The sequence below is a fragment of the Lissotriton helveticus genome, chromosome 7, assembly GCF_964261635.1.
Source record: "Lissotriton helveticus chromosome 7, aLisHel1.1, whole genome shotgun sequence".
Lineage (NCBI taxonomy): Eukaryota > Metazoa > Chordata > Amphibia > Caudata > Salamandridae > Lissotriton > Lissotriton helveticus.
In genome coordinates this window covers 8,509,716-8,531,121 of record NC_136068.1, presented here as the reverse complement: position 1 = coordinate 8,531,121, position 21,406 = coordinate 8,509,716, and the positions used below count along the sequence as shown (strand labels likewise).

The 21,406-nt window shown below is 50.7% G+C and overlaps 1 protein-coding gene across 2 annotated transcripts in view; it reads left to right on the top strand.

Moving 5' to 3' along the window:
• Positions 1-21,406, top strand: part of LOC144766565 (uncharacterized) — a 101,144-nt gene that overhangs the window by 64,371 nt on the left and 15,367 nt on the right. The window contains exon 4 of one of the 2 annotated variants that reach the window (XM_078650367.1): positions 9,731-9,895. In XM_078650367.1, the coding sequence (XP_078506493.1) occupies positions 9,731-9,895 (165 nt within the window). The remainder of the gene's footprint in view (positions 1-9,730; positions 9,896-21,406) is intronic. The other variant, XM_078650368.1, reaches the window with a different exon arrangement.

The following is a 21,406-nucleotide window of genomic DNA, read 5'->3' as shown; positions in this document are numbered from 1 at the left end:
GCTGGTTCTGTGCAGTGTTACCGTTCAGAATGTAGTGTTCGTGCTCCCTCTGCTGGCTCTGCGCAGTGTTACAGTTCTGAATGTAGTGTTCGTGCTCCCTCTGCTGGCTCTGCGCAGTGTTACAGTTCTGAATGTAGTTTTTGTGCTCCCTCTGCTGGCTCTGCGCAGTAGTGTTTGTGCTCCCTCTGCTGGCTCTCTGCAGTGTTACAGTTCTGAATGTAGTGTTTGTGCTCCCTCTGCTGGATCTGTGCAGTGTTACAGTTCTGAATGTAATGTTCTTGCTCCCTCTGCTGGCTCTGCACAGTAGTATTTGTGTTCCCTCTGCTGGCTCTGCACAGTGTTATAGTTCTGAGTTTAGTGTCCTTGCTCCCTCTGCTGGCTCTCTGCAGTGTTACTGTTCTGTTTGCAGTGTTTTTGCGCCCTCTGCTGGCTCTCTGCAGTGTTACAGTCCTGATTGTAGTGTCCGTGCTCCCTCTGCTGGCTCTGCGCAGTGTTACAGTTCTGAATGTAGTGTTCGTGCTCCCTCTGCTGGCTCTGTGCAGTGTTACAGTTCTGAATGGAGTTTATGTGCTTCCTCTGCTGCCTCTGTGCAGTGTTACAGTTCTGAATGTAATGTTCGTGCTCCCTCTGCTGGCTCTGCACAGTGTTACAGTTGTCTGTGTCGTGTTCATACTCCCTCTGCTGGCTCTGTGCAGTGTTACATTTCTGTTTGCAGCGTTCGTGCTCCCTCTGCTGGCTCTGCACAATGTTAGAGTTCTGAAAGTAGTGCTTGCTGCTCTGTGCAGTGTTACAGTTGTCTGTGCAGTGTTTCAGTTCTGTGCTTAGTGTCCATGCTCCTCCCTCTGGGCGCTCTCTGCAGTGTTATAGTTCTCCTAGTCATGTTTGTGATCCTTCTGCAGGCTCTGTGCAGTGTTATAGTTCTGACTGTAGTTTCCATGCTCCATCTGCTGGCTCAGTGCAGTGTTACTGTTGTCTGAGTTTTGTTCTTGGCTCTGCGCAGTGTTTGAGTTCTGAGTGTAGTGTTCGTGCTCCATCTGCTGGCTCTGCGCAGTGTTACAGTTCTGAACGTAGTGTTTGTGCTCCCTCTGCTGGCTCTGCGCAGTGTTACAGTTCTGAATGTAGTTTTAGTGCTCCCTCTGCTGGCTCTGCGCAGTAGTGTTTGTGCTCCCTCTGCTCGCTCTGCGTAGTGTTATAGTTCTGAGTTTAGGGTCTTTGCTCCCTCTGCTGGCTCTCTGCAGTTTTACAGTTCTGAATGTAGTGATCGTGCTCCCTCTGCTGGCTCTGTGCAGTGTTACAGTTCTGAATGAAATGTTTGTGCTCCCTCTACTGGCTTTGCGCAGTAGTGTTTGTGCTCCCTCTGCTGGCCCTGCGCAGTAGTGTTTGTGTTCCCTCTGCTGGCTCTGCACAGTGTTATAGTTCTGAGTTTAGTGTCCTTGCTCCCTCTGCTGGCTCGCTGCAGTGTTACAGTTCTTATGTAACCCCCTGGTACCCCGGGGTTGAGAAAGGTAGAACTCTCTGAACTTAAAGATCTGTGCAGACACCAATATGCTTGTTATTTTAGGGATAAACCCTGTTTTAATCAAACAAGTGGATTCCACTATACGCTAACAAGCAACAAATGCTGTGGGCTACACTCCTCTCCGTCCAACCGTCCTCTGCACGAATGCCGGTCCCGGCATTCCCCAACAGAGGACACCGTGCTAAGAAGTGGCCGGCAATGCCACTCCAGTTCGGTTAGAGGGGGTGAGTCCGCTACTCCTTTGTTAGATCGTCCTCCGCATTGATGTCGGTCCCGACACCATCCAACGGAGGGCAACAGCGTAATATATAGAAAAACAAGGTTCTTAGCCAGCTCGATAATCCACGAGTGTGACCAGAAAACAAACATAAACGGAAGGTCCAATCCCTTTCTTAGTTTGTTTATGCGCAGGTTCAGTGCGCTCGATAACCCTCGAGCGGTGACTGAAGCTCAGCGTGCTCCTTGGGCACTGGTTCAAACTTTGTGTAAACCCTCGAGCGGGGACTGGGGTCTGAGGCACTGTATCGCGCTTTTCCTCGCGCTCGAATACCCTCGAGCGGGGACTGCGGTGAGAGGCGCTGCTTCGCGCTTTTCATCGCGCTCGAAACCCTCGAGCGGGGACTGGGGTCTGAAGCGGTGCTTCGCGCTTCTCCTCACGCTCGAAACCCTCGAGCGGGGACTGGGGTCGGGGACTCTGCTTTGCGCTTCTCCTCGCGCTCGAAACCCTCGAGCGGGGACTGGGGTCGGGGACTCTGCTTTGCGCTTCTCCTCGCGCTCGAAACCCTCGAGCGGGGACTGGCGTCTGAGGCACTGCTTCGCGCTGTTCTGAAATTGCTCGAAACCATTGAGCGGGGACAAGGTCAAATGCGCTGCAGTCTCGGCAAAGAGACACTCCTCCGGAATAAGGCTCACCTTGGAAGTTGCACAGATTCCTACTGTGTACTCGAAATATCCAACGGCTGCCTCGGCTTCTGCAGTCCATTTTATGCCGGCACTTCCGCCCGTGTGCTGTGCGCATGCGCCGCGCTCGGCATGCTGGGTAAATTAGTTCCCAGCGTGTTTGCTCTGGGGATTGTAGTTTGTTAGGGTCCTGGCGGCGCTGTCATTCCAGCTACACCGTTCTGTGTCTTAACAGTACATTCCCCTTCCACCAACGGCCCCTCAACAGGGCCAAGTTTGTCCGGATGTTTCCTGTGAAACGCGGACACCAATCGAGGTGCGCACAACCCGGACACCGGCTCCCACGATTGTTCCTCCGGCCCATAACCTTTCCACGCTACCAGATACCAGAGCTTGCCCCTACTCCATTTGGAATCCCTGATGCCTTCGACCTCATACTCTGTGTCGGCATCCACCAATACAGGAGAAGGGATAGACCTTCTGGCCGAGCGTGCCGGTTTGAGCAGTGACACGTGAAACACCGGATGGATCCGCATGCTGGCCGGTAGCTCCAACTTCATAGTCACCGGGCTGAGGCACGCCTTGATCCTGTAAGGCCCGATGAAACGAGGGTGGAACACGCTGTGCTTGCGAAATCTCAGGTTCTTGGAGGAAACCCACACGTAATCCCCTGGTCTGTAAAGCGGACCCGGCCGCCTTCGCCTTGTACGCCTCCTTGGCCTCCTCCAAACATCGTCTGGTACTTAAGATTGTGTTCTTGATGTGAGCTACCCTTCTGTTGGTTGCTGGCACTCCAGAGTTGGCCACAGGATGAACCAGTGGCAGGAACCTGGGATGGTGACCATAGTTGCAGTAAAAAGGCGACACCTTTGTGGAGCTGTGAGTGGCATTATTGTATGCGATTTCAGCAAGCCACAGCTGATCCACCCACTCCTCCTTGCCCTGGTCGACAAAACAGCGGAGATACTGCTTCAGTGTTTGATTAAGACGTTCCGTCTGGCCGTCTGTCTGGGGATGATAGCTGGTGGATAACGCCGTAGTCACGTGGAGAGCAGAACACCAAGATTTCCAGAACCGTGCCGTGAACTGCGATCCGCGGTCCGACACGATCACACTGGGTAGGCCATGGGCGCGCACCACCTATTTCAGGAGCGTGACAGCCAGTTGACCCGCCGTTGGTACCCCTTTGCAGGCGATGAACCGACCCATCTTGGTGAGGTAATCCACTATGACGAGAATGGCGGTACACCCCTGGTCCTTCGGCATGCCTACTATGAAGTCCAATGAAATACGTTCCCATGGTCGTACAGGGGTTGTTAGTGGTTGTAGAAGTCCCTGGGGTCGTTGATGATCTGATTTCATGGCAGCGCACACTGGGCAAGTGGTGACCCATCCACGTACATTAGCTCGTACTGAAGGCCACCAGAATTGCCTCAACACATAGTCCACCGTCTTCTCCAGCGCTAAGTGTCCTGCGCTAGGTGACTCGTGACACCACACGAACACCTGTTTCCTCAGTTTAACCGTGGGAACCAGAATGCAACCGCCTTTCACCGGTATTCCGTCCGCAACCCTCCATTCTTCGTGTCGGCGAAGCCATGTTCTCCACTCGAAGGTGCGGACACCTCTTTGGATTCCACGGAGGAATGCCCCCGGCTGTATCGCGCCTACCACGGCACCCGGAGAGATGATGGACCTGATGGTCGGCGACGGACTCCCCGCACTGCTGGTCTGTCTTGATAGAGCATCTGCTTTCTTATTCTTGGTACCTGGCCTGTACGTGATGGTGAAATGGAAACCGGAGAAGAACTGCATCCATCGTAGCTGACGCGGCGACAGTTGCCTGGCAGCTGTCATGAATTGGAGATTCCTATGGTCTGTGAACACTGTGACCAGGTGCCTGGCCCCCATCAGCAAGTGTCTCCATTCCGTGAAGGTGTCCTTGATGGCCAACAGCTCCTTCTCGGCTACATGGTAGTTCCTCTCTGCCTCGTTTAGCTTCCTGGACATGAAAGCCACCGGATGTAGCACTCCTGTCCCCTTGTTCCTTTGTGAGAGGATGGCCCCTACCGCCAGATCAGAGGCGTCCGCTTCCACGATGTACTGTAGATCCGGGTCGGGATGCGCCAGCACAGGAGCAGTGATGAAGGTATTCTTCAACGCCTCAAAGGCTCCCTGTGCCTCTGAGTCCCACAAAAATGTAGACGACTTCCTCAGTAAATGGGTGATGGGAGCCACCATACCAGAAAACCCCTCGATGAACCTCCGGTAAAAGTTGGCAAAGCCAAGAAAGCTCTGCACTTCCTTAACGTACTTAGGGGCCGGCCAGGCTACCACAGCCTTCACTTTCCTTTCGGCCAGCGTTTGGCCATTAGGACTCAGCATCACCCCCAAGAACTCCACTGAGGTGACGTGGAAGTCGCATTTGCTTAGCTTGCAGTATAGGGAGTTTTCCCGTAGTATCTGTAGAACCGAGGATACGTGCTTCACATGGCCCTCGTTGTTATCGGAATACACTAGTATGTCGTCTATATAGACGACGACGTACACGTCCAATATGTCTCTTAGCACATCGTTCAGGAAGAACTGAAACGCCGCAGGGGCATTACAAAGCCCGAAGGGCATCACTTTGTATTCGAAGAGGCCGAATCTCGTCCTGAAAGCTGTCTTCCATTCGTCACCCCCACGCATGCGGACGAGGTGGTATTCCCCTTTCAAGTCCAGCTTGGTGTACACCTTGGCGTTCTTGACTTGTTCCAGGAGTACGTTTATGAGCGGCAGGGGGTATCTATTCTTGGCGGTGATGGCGTTCAATGCCCTAAAGTCCACGCAAGAGCGCAGTTCTCCGTTGGCTTTTGGGATAAAAAAAGAGGGGAGGCCGCCGGGGATCTTGATGGCCGTATGAACCCTAGCCTAAGCATTGTGTCCAAATAGGAACGGAGGTGGTTGTTCTCGGGCTCGGATAACGCATACAGTCTCCCACTAGGGATGCTGGCCCCAGGGATCAAATTGATCTGACAGTCATATACCCTGTGTGGAGGAAGCGTCTCCGCTTGCATATCATCAAAGACGTCCTGGTATTCCTGATATGCTCTTGGGAGTGTCACTTCTTTCTCGGCAGCCGTGGCCACCGCATACCCCAGTGTCTTCTTCGTTCCTGAGTGCGCTGTTGACCCTCCGCAGAACTGTGAACAGTAAGGGGAGTCCATCCGTATGTCCTGGGTTTCCCAGTCGATGGAAGGGTTGTGTTTCTTCAGCCATGGTAACCCAAGGATGACTCCATACTGCGGGGCACAGATGAAATTGAAGTCCATGACCTCCTGGTGTTGTGGTCCGTAACATACCTCCAGATCCCCCGTGTGGTGACTGATGGGCCCCGAAACCAACCTGCGCCCATCCACTGCATAAACGTCCTCTGGGCTCGAACAGGGTAGAAGCGTGACCCCGATACGTTCTGCTTCTTTCTCGTCCATAAACAACCCCGTGGCTCCAGAGTCCACCATTGCTGAGACAGAGACCCATTCCTCCTGCACTCGTACACTCAGCGGAATGAATAGATGACGGGAACTGGTCAAGTCGTGCCACTGTATGGAAGGGATATATCCATGACTCCAAGAATCCCCTTCTTTGTTCCAGGAGTCTGCTAGTTTTCCGCCACCTTTTCCACTGTCACGGTGGACAGTCGACTGGGACGGGAACGGCCTGGTTTTGGTTTCGCCGGACACTCGCGGACGTAGGGCCCCTTCTTTCCGCAGTACAAACAAAGGCCTTGTTTCCTGCGGGACTCTTTCTCCGTCGCCGTTAGACTGGCCCTGACAGCCCCTATATCCATGGGTTCATTCCGAGGAGCCGGAAGCGGTTCGTTGGACCCATGATGGCCCGAAGCGGACGGGGGCTTCTCCTTCCTTGGTCCAACCCCACGGCGTTCGCTTAGTCGATGTTCTAGGCGCAGTGCCAGGCTGATTAGGTCTTCGCAATGCGCTGGTTGCGGGTCGATCTGCGCGATCACGTCCTTCAGCTCTTCGCTCAATCCCTGGTGGAATAGCGCAGTTTGTTTGGCCGGTGGCCATTTGGTTTCGGCGAGAAGACGCCTGAACGCGTTCAGATACTGTACAAGTCCCGTGGACCCCTGTTTCAGCTGTAGTAGTTCCCTGTCTGCGGTATACGAATCTGCTCTCCTGTCGAACACCTTGACAAATTCTTCCTGAAAGGCTTCCCAATCGTACAGAAGGGGATCGTCTCTGCTCACCAAAGGCACGGCCCATTGAGCAGCGTTACCAGCCAAATACGAGATCATAAATGCCACCCTCGCCTGATTTGTCGGAAAGGACTTAGGTTTACAAGAGAAATGAAGAGCCACCTGTGTTATGAACACCTGAACCGTAGACGGGTCCCCGCTGTATCTTTCTGGTGTGGCCAACGGGATGGTGACCGGCATTTCCACCACTACCGCAGCTTGTTGGCCTGCGCTGTGAGCCCCTGCATTGAAGGGATTCCTCTGCAAATGGTCCATTCTAGCCTTCAAATCAGCAGTTTCCTGACGGGACGCAGCTAGTTCGGTCAGTACGTCAAGCAAGGCTGCCAATACGTCGTCCATAGCGGCCATGTTCCTTACTCAACCAGGAGATGGATTAAAGTTCGTAGGTCGGATATTATGTAACCCCCTGGTACCCCGGGGTTGAGAAAGGTAGAACTCTCTGAACTTAAAGATCTGTACAGACACCAATATGCTTGTTATTTTAGGGATAAACCCTGTTTTAATCAAACAAGTGGATTCCACTATACGCTAACAAGCAACAAATGCTGTGGGCTACACTCCTCTCCGTCCAACCGTCCTCTGCACGAATGCCGGTCCCGCCATTCCCCAACAGAGGACACCGTGCTAAGAAGTGGCCGGCAATGCCACTCGAGTTCGGTTAGAGGGGGTGAGTCCGCTACTCCTTTGTTAGATCGTCCTCCGCATTGATGTCGGTCCCGACACCATCCAACGGAGGGCAACAGCGTAATATATAGAAAAACAAGGTTCTTAGCCAGCTCGATAATCCTCGAGCGTGACTGGAAAACAAACTTAAACGGAAGGTCCAATCCCTTTCTTAGTTTGTTTATGCGCAGGTTCAGTGCGCTCGATAACCCTCGAGCGGGGACTGAAGCTCAGCGTGCTCCTTGGGCACTGGTTCAAACTTCATGTAAACCCTCGAACGGGGACTGGGGTCTGAGGCGCTGTATCGCGCTTTTCCTCGCGCTCGAATACCCTCGAGCGGGGACTGCGGACAGAGGCGCTGCTTCGCGCTTTTCATCGCGCTCGAAACCCTCGAGCGGGGACTGGGGTCTGAAGCGCTGCTTCGCGCTTCTCCTCGTGCTCGAAACCCTCGAGCGGGGACTGGGGTCGGGGACTCTGCTTTGCGCTTCTCCTCGCGCTCGAAACCCTCGAGCGGGGACTGGGGTCGGGGACTCTGCTTTGCGTTTCTCCTCGCGCTGAAAACCCTCGAGCGGGGACTGGCGTCTGAGGCACTGCTTCGCGCTGTTCTGAAATTGCTCGAAACCATTGAGCGGGGACAAGGTCAAATGCGCTGCAGTCTCGGCAAAGAGACGCTCCTCCGGAATAAGGCTCACCTTGGAAGTTGCACAGATTCCTACTGTGTACTCGAAATATCCGACGGCTGCCTCGGCTTCTGCAGTCCATTTTATGCCGGCACTTCCGCCCGTGTGCTGTGCGCATGCGCCGCGCTCGGCATGCTGGGTAAATTAGTTCCCAGCGTGTTTGCTCTGGGGATTGTAGTTTGTTAGGGTCCTGGCGGCGCTGTCATTCCAGCTACACCGTTCTGTGTCTTAACATCTGAATGTAGTGTCCTTGCTCCCTCTGCTGGCTCTCTGCAGTGTTACTGTTCTGTTTGCAGTGGTTGTGCTCCCTCTGCTGGCTCTCTCCAGTATTACAGTTCTGTTTGCAGTGTTTGTGCTCCCTCTGCTGGCTCTCTGCAGTGTTACAGTCCTGAATGTAGTCTCCATGCTCCCTCTGCTGGCTCTGTGCAGTGTTACAGTTCTGAATGTAGTGTTTGTGCTCCCTCTGCTGGCTCTACACAGTGTTATGAGAGTAGTGCTTGCTCCTCTGTGCAGTGTTACAGTTGTCTGAGTTTTGTTCTTGGCTCTGCGCAGTGTTACAGTTGTCTGTGTAGTGTTTGTGCTCCCTCTGCTGTTTCAAACCACTACTACTGTTCTGTGTGTCATGTCTCTGCATCCTCTATTGGTAACTTATGGTGCTGCTGCTTTGTTCAATATGCAACATTACCTCTGTGTTTATAGCTTCACACACACACACACACGGGTTGATCTACGAGTGCAAAGAATTCACCAAAAATAAACGTCCACTCATTAATTGGTTGAGCAATGAATAGTTTGATTAATATATCTGCTTAATCACAGGGGCTAGAAATGGGGATGCCATGGAATGTTCACAAATTTACCCACAAAGTCTAGAGTTAACGAGTCTTGGCAAAGTTCTTCCTGAGCCATTACCACCCTGAGGTACACCCTTTTAAACAGGAGTAATTCTCTTTCAGCTCCATGTTTGGAAGGAGATGCTTCATAATCTGTGGGGACCAGGCGAATGGTTTGTCCATGAGGATTTATTTCCCCCACGGAATAATAGGATGAAAGGATTTTTTTTCTTCATTGCACATGTGTGTTGTCATAATTATGAATTCTCTGTGTGCACCTAAAATATTAAATTGAGAGATTGAGGTATGCCTAATATCGAGGACATAAAATCAAAAGGTAAAAAAATGTATACCTCACCCCTCAAGTATGAATCGTGCTAGTCTACATAGCTTCATGGTGCATAGATATGGAATTAGGAACATAAATGTATATGTTGTGCTTGGTATTCTTCCCATGATCTGCTCCATATTCAGTAGTACAGCCTGCGTCCAGGAGCCCTGTTGAAAATATTGACATTTGCAACTCTGGGTCTCATTCAGATCTCGGCGGATGGGTTATTCCATGACAACGGTGACGGATATCCGGTCCGCTGAAATATAAATCCTGTAGGATATCCTGGGATTTATATATTTGCACCTAGGATAGATCTGTCACTGTCGTGATGCAGTTAAATGGGGTTTATATTTTGGAGGACGGGATATCCGTCACCACTGTGAAGAAGTAACCCTGTCCGCCGATTTTTAATCAGGTCCTCTGCTCCCAAGTGAGCCCGCAGATGCCGGTTTGTGAACTGTGCTCGCCATGCACACTCCTTACAGACAGCGCCCCCTGTCACTTTTTCTTCACTAGCAGCTGAGCGGTCCCTCTTTTCACCAGCAGGGGTCCTTGCGGGAGCAGTCGTTGGAGCAGTCATCGGAACAGCGCTGCTAACCACGGCTGTTATTCTCCTTTACAACAAACGTCGCAAGTCGCTGAAGAGACGCAGAAACCAGCCTCTTCCACCGCCAAGAAGGGATCTGAAACTCCCCAACCACAGACCAAGTGAGGAAAACAGGTTTATCTTGATTTAAAAAATAATAGCTTTTTTGAATCCCCTTAGTGTGCACAGTAACTGCGTACTCATAGCCAACTGGTTCAGAAAATGTCATGTACATGTGTATGTAAAGCACATTGAACAAAAAGATTTTGGTAGTGCTAGAAGTTATTTATTGTTAAACAACTTAATTGCACAATTTTAATCAGCTTCATAATGATATAAGGCTGAATGGACCTGCTGGAATTTAATTGTATGAGCATAGTTGTGAAGCATCAAACCCGATTGTTGTTGTGCGACGTGAGTCCGCATGAGGCCCGTTCCACGCCAGCACACGACACGAAAAAATACATTTTGTATTATTCACTACAGTTTTGTTTTCAAGCTTCAATGAAAGCTTTCACTACTTCCAAATGTCATGTCCTGTCATTTGCCTCACCGCAATCTGCTTGGTGCATTTCATATCTAGACTTTGGGCCTCATTTATGTCATTTTGGGGCAGGGCAGCAATACAGCTAGCTGTGCTCCCGTACACCGAGGTGAAAGGGCAGGAATACAGCTCGCTGTGCTCCCGTACACTGAGGTGGAAGGGCAGGAATGTACCTAGCTTGGCTCCCCTACACCAAGGTGAAAGGGCAGCAATGCAGCTAACTGCACTCCTCTACACCAAGGTGAAAGGGCAGCAATGCAGCTAGCTGTGCTCCCGTACACCGAGGTGAAAGGGCAGGAATACAGCTAGCTGTTCTCCCGTACACCGAGGTGAAAGGGCAGCAATGCAGCTAGCTGCGCTTCCTAACACTGAGGTGGAAGGGCAGGAATGTACCTAGCTTGGCTCCCCTACACCAAGGTGAAAGGGCAGCAATGCAGCTAACTGCACTCCTCTACACCAAGGTGAAAGGGCAGCAATGCAGCTAGCTGTGCTCCCGTACACTGAGGTGAAAGGGCAGGAATACAGCTAGCTGTTCTCCCGTACACCGAGGTGAAAGGGCAGCAATGCAGCTAGCTGCGCTTCCTAACACTGAGGTGGATGGGCAGGAATGTACCTAGCTTGGCTCTCCTACACCGAGGTGAAAGGGCAGCAATGCAGCTAGCCTCACTCACCCACACCAAGGTGAAAGGGCAGCAATGCAGCTAACTGCACTCCTCTACACCGAGGTGAAAGGGCAGCAATGCAGCTAGCTGCACTCCCCCACCCCGAGGTGAAAAGGCAGAAATGCAGCTAGCTGCACTCCCCCACACCGAGATGAAAGGGCAGGAATGCAGCTAGCTGCTCTCCCCTACACTGCGGTAAAAGGGCAGCAATGCAGCTAGCTGTGCTTCCGTACACCAAGGCGAAAGGGCAGCAATGCAACTAGCTGTTCTCCCGTACACTGAGGTGAAAGGGCAGCAATGCAGCTAGCTGTTCTCCCGTACACCGAGGTGAAAGGGAAGCAATGCAGCTAGCTGTTCTCCCGTACACCGAGGTGAAAGTGCAGCAATGCAGCTAGGTGCGCTTCCTAACACTGAGGTGGAAGGGCAGGAATGCAGCTAGCCTCACTCACCCACACCAAGGTGAAAGGGCAGCAATGCAGCTAACTGCACTCCTTTACACCGAGGTGAAAGGCAGCAATGCAGCTAGATGCTTTCCCCCACGCCGAGGTAAAAGGGCAGGAATGCAGCTAGCTGTGCTCCCCCACACCGAGGTGAAAGGGCAGGAATGCAGCTAGCTGCACTCCCCCACACCGAGGTGAAAGGGCAGGAATGCAGCAAGCTGCGCTCCCCTACACCAAGGTGAAAGGGCAGCAATGCAGCTAGCTGCGCTGCCCCACACCTAGGTGAAAGGGCAGGAATGCAGCAAGCTGCGCTCCCCTCCACCGAGGTGAAAGGGCAGGAATGCAGCTAGCTGCGCTCCCCCACACCTAGGTGAAAGGGCAGGAATGTAGCTAGATGTGCTCCCCATACCAAGGTGAAAGGGCAGCAATGCAGCTAGCTGTGCTACTCTACAGTGAGGTGAAAGGGCAGGAATGCAGCTAGCTGGGCTCCCGTACACCGAGGTGAAAGGGCAGCAATGCAGCTCGCTGTTCTCCCGTACACCGAGGTGAAAGGGCAGCAATGCAGCTAGCTGTGCTCCCTCACACCAAGGTAAAAGGGCAGCAATGCAGCTCGCTGCGCTTCCTAACACTGAGGTGGAAGGGCAGGAATGTACCTAGCTTGGCTCCCCTACACCAAGGTGAAAGGGCAGCAATGCAGCTAACTGCACTCCTCTACACCGAGGTGAAAGGGCAGCAATGCAGCTAGCTGCACTCCCCCACCCCGAGGTGAAAGGGCAGAAATGCAGCTGGCTGCACTCCCCCACACCGAGGTGAAAGGGCAGGAATGTAGCTAGCTGCGCTCCCCCACACCGAGGTGAAAGGGCAGGAATGCAGCTAGCTGCTCTCCCCTACACTGCGGTGAAAGGGCAGCAATGCAGCTAGCTGTGCTCCCCTACACCAAGGTGAAAGGGCAGCAATGCAACTAGCTGTTCTCCCGTACACTGAGGTGAAAGGGCAGCAATGCAGCTAGCTGTTCTCCCATACACCGAGGTGAAAGGGAAGCAATGCAGCTAGCTGTTCTCCTGTACACCGAGGTGAAAGTGCAGCAATGCAGCTAGGTGCGCTTCCTAACACTGAGGTGGAAGGGCAGGAATGCAGCTAGCCTCACTCACCCACACCAAGGTGAAAGGGTAGCAATGTAGCTAGCCTCACTCACCCACACCAAGGTGAAAGGGCAGCAATGCAGCTAACTGCACTCCTTTACACCGAGGTGAAAGGCAGCAATGCAGCTAGATGCACTCCCCCACGCCGAGGTGAAAGGGCAGGAATGCAGCTAGCTGTGCTCCCCCACACCGAGGTGAAAGGGCAGGAATGCAGCTAGCTGCGCTCCCCCACACCGAGGTGAAAGGGCAGGAATGCAGCAAGCTGCGCTCCCCTACACCAAGGTGAAAGGGCAGCAATGCAGCTAGCTGCGCTGCCCCACACCTAGGTGAAAGGGCAGGAATGCAGCAAGCTGCGCTCCCCTCCACCGAGGTGAAAGGGCAGGAATGCAGCTAGCTGCGCTCCCCCACACCTAGGTGAAAGGGCAGGAATGTAGCTAGCTGTGCTCCCCATGCCAAGGTTAAAGGGCAGCAATGCAGCTAGCTGTGCTACTCTACACTGAGGTGAAAGGGCAGGAATGCAGCTCACTGTTCTCCCGTACACCGAGGTGAAAGGGCAGCAATGCAGCTAGCTGTGCTAACTCACACCAAGGTAAAAGGGCAGCAATGCAGCTAGCTGCGCTTCATAACACTGAGGTGGAAGGGCAGGAATGTACCTAGCTTGGCTCCCCTACACCAAGGTGAAATGGCAGCAATGCAGCTAGCTGCACTCACCCACACCGAGGTGAAAGGGCAGGAATACAGCTAGCTGCACTCCCCTACACCGAGGTGAAAGGGCAGCAATGCAGCTAGCCTCACTCACCCACACCAAGGTGAAAGGGCAGCAATGCAGCTAGCTGCACTCACCCAAACCAAGGTGAAAGGGCAGGAATACAGCTAGCTGGGCTCCCGTACACCGAGGTGAAAGAGCAGGAATGCAGCTAGCTGTGCTTCCTAACACTGAGGTGGAAGGGCAGGAATGTACCTAGCTTGGCTCCCCTACACCGAGGTGAAAGGGCAGGAGTGCAGCTAGCTGTTCTCCCGTACACCGAGGTGAAAGGGCAGCAATGCAGCTAGCTGCGCTTCCTAACACTGAGGTGGAAGGGCAGGAATGTACCTAGCTTGGCTCCCCTACACCAAGGTGGAAGGGCAGCAATGCAGCTAGCCTCACTCACCCACACCAAGGTGAAAGGGCAGCAATGCAGCTAGCTGCACTCACCCACACCGAGGTGAAAGGGCAGGAATGCAGCTTGCTGTGCTCCCCCACACCGAGGTGAAAGGGCAGCAATGCAGCTAGCTGTGCTCCCCCACACCGAGGTGAAAGGGCAGGAATGCATCTAGCTGTGCTCCCCCACATCGAGGTGAAAGGGCAGGAATGCAGCTAGCTGTGCTCCCGTACACTGAGGTGAAAGGGCAGGAATGCAGCTAGCTGTGCTCCCCCACACCGAGGTGAAAGGGCAGGAATGCATCTAGCTGTGCTCCCCCACACCGAGGTGAAAGGGCAGCAATGAAGCTAGCTGCGCTCCCCCACACCGAGGTGAAAGGGCAGGAATGCAGCTTGCTGTGCTCCCCCACACCGAGGTGAAAGGGCAGCAATGCAGCTAGCTGTGCTCCCCCACACCGAGGTAAAAGGGCAGGAATGCATCTAGCTGTGCTCCCCCACACCGAGGTGAAAGGGCAGGAATGCAGCTAGCTGTGCTCCCGTACACTGAGGTGAAAGGGCAGGAATGCAGCTAGCTGTGCTCCCCCACACCGAGGTGAAAGGGCAGCAATGCAGCTAGCTGCGCTCCCCCACACCGAGGTGAAAGGGCAGCAATGCAGCTAGCTGCACTCATCCACACCGAGGTGAAAGGGCAGGAATGCATCTAGCTGCACTCACCCACACCGAGATGAAAGGGCAAGAATGCAGATAGCTGCACTCACCCACACCGAGGTGAAAGGGCAGCAATGCAGCTAGCTGAACTCACCCACACCGATGTGAAAGGGCAGGAATGCAGACAGCTGCACTCACCCACACCGAGGTGAAAGGGCAAGAATGCAAATAGCTGTGCTCCCCCACACCGATGTGAAAGGGCAGGAATGCACCTAGCTACGATCCCCTACACAGAGGTGAAAGGGCAGGAATGCAGCTAGCTGTGCTCCCCCACACAGAGGTGAAAGGGCAGGAATGCAGCTAGCTGCACTCCGCTACACCAAGGTGAAAGGGCCGCAATATTTGAGCACTACAGTACATTCCTGTCCTTTGTGGTAAATAAATAAATAATACCTCTCTTTTTGACTAGACATATATCATAACAGATAGCTCAATAAATAAGAGTCAAGATTCGAGGTAGTAGGAGTTTTTGCAGGTTTAATACAGCATAAGGACAGGAACAGGACAACCTGCATAGGAATAGGATGACAGGGCCCAGCAGCTGCTGGGGCTGGATCTGGGATGAGCGCGCTGACTTTTAATAACAATACATGAGCATATATACATAACGCAAACACATAGCATTACATTGCAGTAGGCGTAGCAGTGGGTGGAGCAGAAGGTGTGACGCGTAGCAGTCGCGAAAGATAAGGGCGAAAGTAGGTGTAACGGGGCGTATACATAGACATGTGGTGCAGACGTAACAGGATATGTCATGAATGGGGCGGAAACCATGGAGGGGGCTACCTAAGGAGCCGGGACCTCTAACCTGATGGTGCGCGCAAACTAGCAGTGACGTGTTACTAGGAGAAGCTGGGGGCTATGAACTCTGTGCTAGGAGCAGAGACTGAAGTCTGGAGAGTCAGGGCGACATGTACCTAAACAGTATCTAGTATCTGATGTTTAGAGAACATGTTGATATAAACTAGAAGTTAGGAGGGGAAAAGTTAACGTGATTCTGAGACTGGACCATGCATTATTCTACATGTAGTGCGTGATGAAGAATATTAAATGACCATTAAATGCAGTATTTCTCTAACGTGGAGACGTGAAGGCTAGACAATGACGGAAACTATTGATGCAGTTCAGTAGCTTAGGAATGCAGAGAAGGAGGACTGAACTGATAACTGGAATCATAACATATTCTTTGGCAGACTCAGAGACTGAGCCAGGCTGGGCCGGGCACTGCGAGGCAGGAAGTAAGTGAAGGGTCGAGGATACAGGTGGGGGCTGTATCGCTCCTCAGCGAGGCTTCAGGAGACAGGAGCTGAATCTGGTGTCCAGGCCCTTTTGAGGCCTAGAAACGGGGACTTTACAATGGAATAACGTGCACACTGAGAAACGTGGCAACGTAGCTTTACATAGGCCTGATATTCGTAGTATTCACGAGGACTGGAAACTGGCATACTAGAAGTGGACACAACTGTAATTGCGTCATTAATCGGACATGGGGAATACATATGCATATTTAATCATGCACACATAACATATGATGGATGACACGTAGGGACACAGAACATGGCAAAATTTACTTTTCCACATTCCCTCCTTGTCACTACGTTTCCATCTGGAAACATCAATATTTATGATACCATCTATCATTTCATACAGTATCATTTGCTCGTCTCGAATTATCCTGGAACGGGATTTAGAACGGGGCTTGGGACTAGGAATACAAGAGGTAGCATAAATGCCGCAAATCGCAGGGCCACATTGTATACAGAGGCAGCAGCTGAATATGATCGCTACTGCAATACCTAGAAAGGACAATATTTTCCATCCCCATGCGGAAATTATATTCCAGAACCAACCGGACCATGTCCAGGTGCCTGGGTCTTGGTGTATCAGATGGGCAATTTTATGGAGTCTGGTTATAGCTGAATAAACAGACGGCGCGTTATTTGGAATGAAAATGCAGCAACTAGATCCGATGACTCTACAAGCCCCGCCCCTATCGGCCAGTATGACGTCAAGGACGAGACGATTTTGCAAAACGACAAATCTCATAGCAGATTGCTCTTCAGTTAAGTTACCTAGAGCAGAGGCAGTCTCATTTATTACAGCTTCAAGGGTTCTGGTTAACCTACGGATTAGTTTACTATTCTGGATAGGTCCTATAAAGAAAAAGAAACCTCTGTTGAAATCTGTATACTGTTCTAGAGCAGTTTCAGTATAATCGACAATTGGGGACTCCCTTCTATGTCTAATGTGTACTAGATGTGTATTTCTATGATAATCAGGTGGGGCTAGGAAAACTGGTGGCAGTAGGAAGGCAATGTAACAGGTTCCCTCCCAATCGAGGGGCAGACGAACATATGCAGTTTGACCACAAATAAAATAAGAATGACGTGAAGCTTTGAAAATAGATTTCCCACTGTCACTATACTTGACAATAGTAGTACATTCACTATGTCCTACATGTACAGAACCATAATTTCGGACACATAATTCGCCTTTGACTGGTAGTACTGAAATAGCAGGTAAGTCTGGAGTAGTATCAGACTGAACATTCAAGACCATGAAATTCGAAGAATAATTACCTAAATTATACACTTCATTTTCTAGATCTAACCCTGTTCTGTGGGGAAGACCTTGCTTGTCTGGAAAACATGTACTGTTAAGAAAAGACATATCTGTTGAGGATGACGTTAACGTGGACCATGCTCCACACGAACCATTATGTGAAAATGGATAAGGAAAAAGTGGCAGAACTCCCTTCGGTATCTGGAAAGGGGGGAGTCGACCACACACCCAACAATTAGTGGCATTGCTGGTCTGGTGTGAGTAATGTAACATGCGGATAAATGAGTTATTTCGCATGGCGAGGCGGTAAGAGAGTTCATGAGGAGGCAGATCACTAAACGTGTGCTCTACTGTAGCATTAGCAGACTTATTTACATGAAGAACTGGGAAACATAGGTAAAATGCATAACTGGTGCAGGAAATCATAAGGCTGAAAAACAATATGAAACATAGAAAAACGATACATCGGATTGAGTTTTGACTAACTCTCTCACTATGGGGGTCTATTTTATACATGTCAGAAACAGTCTAACCGTTTCACCTAGGGGAGGACTTAGACAATCAAACTGACTGACTTATTTTACTAGACCGAAGTTTTAGCTTGTACTCCTGTTGCGGAGTTTTCTCTAACAGGGGAGGGGTTGTAGCAATGTCTTTTGCGGGACAGTCCTTGAGAACAATGCCTTGGCAATCCTTCAAATCCTGGGAAATGTTCTTTAAGACGGGTTTCAGTCCATTAAAAAGTTTAATATGAGAAAGGTGCACCCAGCCTTTGCGTCCTTCCAACTTCACGGCTGTACGGGTGGTGAGGAGGACCTGTCGGGGCTCTTTCCAACGAGGCTCCAGCGGACTTGATCTGTCAAAGTTGCGGACCATCACCATGGATCCTGGAACGATTTCGTGCGGTGCCACCTCGGTATTGTCTGGAAATGCGGCAGCAACCTGTGAACGACATGAGTTGAGGGCAGACATCAAGGAAGCTAGGTAATCTGTCAGCATATTACTTGAAACATCGGTAATACTTCGGGGTCTAGGAGTACCCCACATGTTTGGGGGGCGGCCGAAAACGACCTCATACGGGGACAGACCTGATCTGGAATGTGCGACCATGCGCATATAAAATAAAGCGACTGGTAGAGCTACTAGCCAGTCCACACTTTTTTCTTTACACACTTTTGCAATACGGATTTTCAGGGTCTGGTTATGTCTCTCTACGAGACCGGCTGCTTCAGGATGGCGTACACAATGGAACTTCCACTGGTACCCTAATAACAGGGAAACATGCTTCATGAGTTCAGATGAGAATGGCTGGCCGTTATCAGAATATACGACTCTAGGGAGTCCATAACGGGGGAAGAACTCACGAACCAACTGCTTGGCAGTGGTCGCGGCTGTGTAATCTGGGACTGGATATGCCTCTGTCCACCTGGACAAAGCGCATACAACTACAAGGACATACTTGAAACCTCGACATCGCTCCATCTGAATATAATCCATCTGGAGGACTTCAAAAGGGTGGTCAGGGGGCTGGAAACCACCTTGTTCCACCGGGACACTTTTACCTGGATTAAACTGACAACATATCATACAGGTACGGACTTTCTGCTTAGCTGCAGCTCGTAAATGCTTGTTGAACCAAATGTTCTGGATACTGTCTAACATAGCTTTTTCTCCTAAATGTGCTGGACTATGTGCGGTATTAATAATGACTTGAACCATAGAGTCGGGGAGAAACCATGTGGCTCTACCCTTCGTTAACCATCCTTGATCTGTCTGGACCCCTCCTTGTTCGGACCATTTCTTGATTTCATCGGGAGTAGCATGTAACTGGATATCTATGACATCTTGTGTAGGGTCCTTAACTGTCATACATGTAGTCGGAGCTGGAGTATGTGTCATGTTAACTGGAATGTCTGGAGTCTGTGCTGTAAGCTTGGCGGTGTGATCTGCTAGATCGTTACCCTGGGAAATAATGTCAGTGACTTTCGTATGTGCTTTGCATTTCATGATAGCGATAGATGTCGGTAAGTGTATGGCATCTAACAGAGCTTGAATAAGGAGACCATGCTGAATCTTGGTTCCATGAGAAGTCAGGAAACCTCTCTCCTGCCAGAGCACTCCGAAGTCGTGTACAACTCCAAATGCGTAGCGTGAATCTGTGTAAACATTAACTTTCAAGTTCTTGGCGTGTATACAGGCTTGTGTCAGAGCAACTAGCTCTGCTGCTTGAGCGGACAGGGTATCAATACGGTGTGTTTCAATAACTTCAGTGTCAGTAGTCACTGCATACGCGGCGACTAGTTCTCCTGTACTAGTTCTTAGGCATGAACCATCCACATAAAGTGTCAGGTCGGGGTCTGGTAACGGAGTATCTGTCAGATCTTGTCTTGGCTTTGTCGTAATGTTAACTACTTCCACACAGTCATGTGGGTCAGGATTCGAAGTAACTGATGGTAACAGTGTAGCAGGATTTAAAATGTTGCAGCGTCTGATTTCTATGTGAGGCTGGAACAGTGTCAATTCATAACCTGTTATACGTGCAATGGTCAAATGCTGAGTTTGTGTTCGGTTCAGAAGAACTTCCACAGAATGTGGAACTTGTACTGTCAGAGAGTGTCCTAAAACTATGGAATCACTTTGTCTGATAGCTAGTGCTGTGGCTGCAACTGACTTGAGGCACGCAGGCAAAGCCTGGGCGACTGGATCTAGCGTGCTAGAAAAATAAGCACAGGGCTTGTATTGTCCTGCTTGATCTTGTGTGAGAACAGATAATGCTGTACCTTCGCGTTCAGTAACAAAAAGTGTAAAAGGCTTACTGTAGTTCGGTGTCGCTAGAACTGGAGCTTGGCATAAAGCTTTCTTTAACTCATTGAAACTAAGTGTATGTTCAGATGTCCAAGGGAGAACAGTCGATGCGGCTGCCTCCTGTGTCGTTAACTGTATCAGTGGTTTGGCTAGAAATGCATACTGGGGAATCCATTGTCTGCAGTAAGAAGTGAGGCCGATAAAAGCACGTACCTCCTTCTGGGTCTTGGGCTGAGGAAGACTCGCTATCAGCTGGATACGGTCTGGTGTCAACTGCCTACCCCTCTTGGACAGCAAGTGTCCTAAGTAGACCACTTGCTGGACACAGAATTGAAGCTTAGAAGGGGACACCTTGTGCCCCATCTCGGCTAGGAAATACAAGACTGTAAGGGATGCTCGCTCGCAAGCACGTTCAGAACGGGCTGTGATCAGTAGATCATCGACATACTGGAGCAGGGCAGTGTCAGTTGGCATGTGAATGTTGTCTAGTTGTCTCTTGAGTGCTTGACTGTAAATACTAGGACTTTCTGTGAAACCTTGAGGAGCTCGTGTAAACATATAGCTCCTTCCATTTAAACAAAATCCGAAAAGGAACTGGCTGTCTGGATGAATAGGAACACTGAAAAATGCGTTCTTGAGGTCTATGACAGTGAAGAACGTGGCTTCGGAATCAATGGCTGTCAATAGGGAAGAGATGTCTGGGACAACTGGGTACTGAGGAATAATACATTTATTAAGCTCTCGTAGGTCAATCACTAATCGATATACTGGGGGAGCATTTGGATCAGTACGTTTCATGACTGGAATGATCGGAGAATTACATACATTGGAGTCAGTTTCTACAACCACTCCTTGAGCAATAAGCTCGTCAATAATTTTGGATAAGGCTGCTACAGCCTCTGGTGGCAATCTGTACTGTCTGATTCGTGGTAACACTATACCTGGCTTGAGAGTCACACGATAGGGTGTGATTTGCATGTAACCTACATCAGTTGGACCTTGCGCCCATAAGTGCTGCGGAACATTAGACAGTCTTGAATCAAAATCTCGTAATACATAGTGACCCTTGAAGTCACGTAGGAACAATCGTATTCCCTCTGGGGAACAGCATATAACTGCACCTAACTCTTTCAGTGTCTTAATGCCTAATAGGTTTTCTGGACATGACTTAGTAAGTAACAGATCAGTAGTGCGGGACAATGGACCTACTTCTAGAGTAACTGGCTTTGAAATCTCATTTACGATAGGCTTTCCTGAAAATCCAAGGGAAACATTTCTTGAGCCTGAGAGCGGAGCCCCTGGAACTTCGGCGTGACTAATTGTGGTCCTACTTGCCCCTGTATCGATCAAAAACTTTCTGTCTTTCCCTAATACTTGACTGTGAACATAGGGACCTTCTTGATCTACAGGTATCTCGATGAGAGGCAAGCCTACCTCCCTCTCTAGGCTGTTTCATGAATACTGTTGGTACTCTGGATACTCAGACTGTACATACTGGTACATCTGCGATGTAACGTGCTGTGTTGCAGCGATAGGCTGCGGAGCTGGAACTGTCTGTTGTGCATTCTGTGGCTGAGGAATCTGTGAAACTTGTTCTTGTCTAGGCGGACGTGGTCTTTCTTTAGTCTT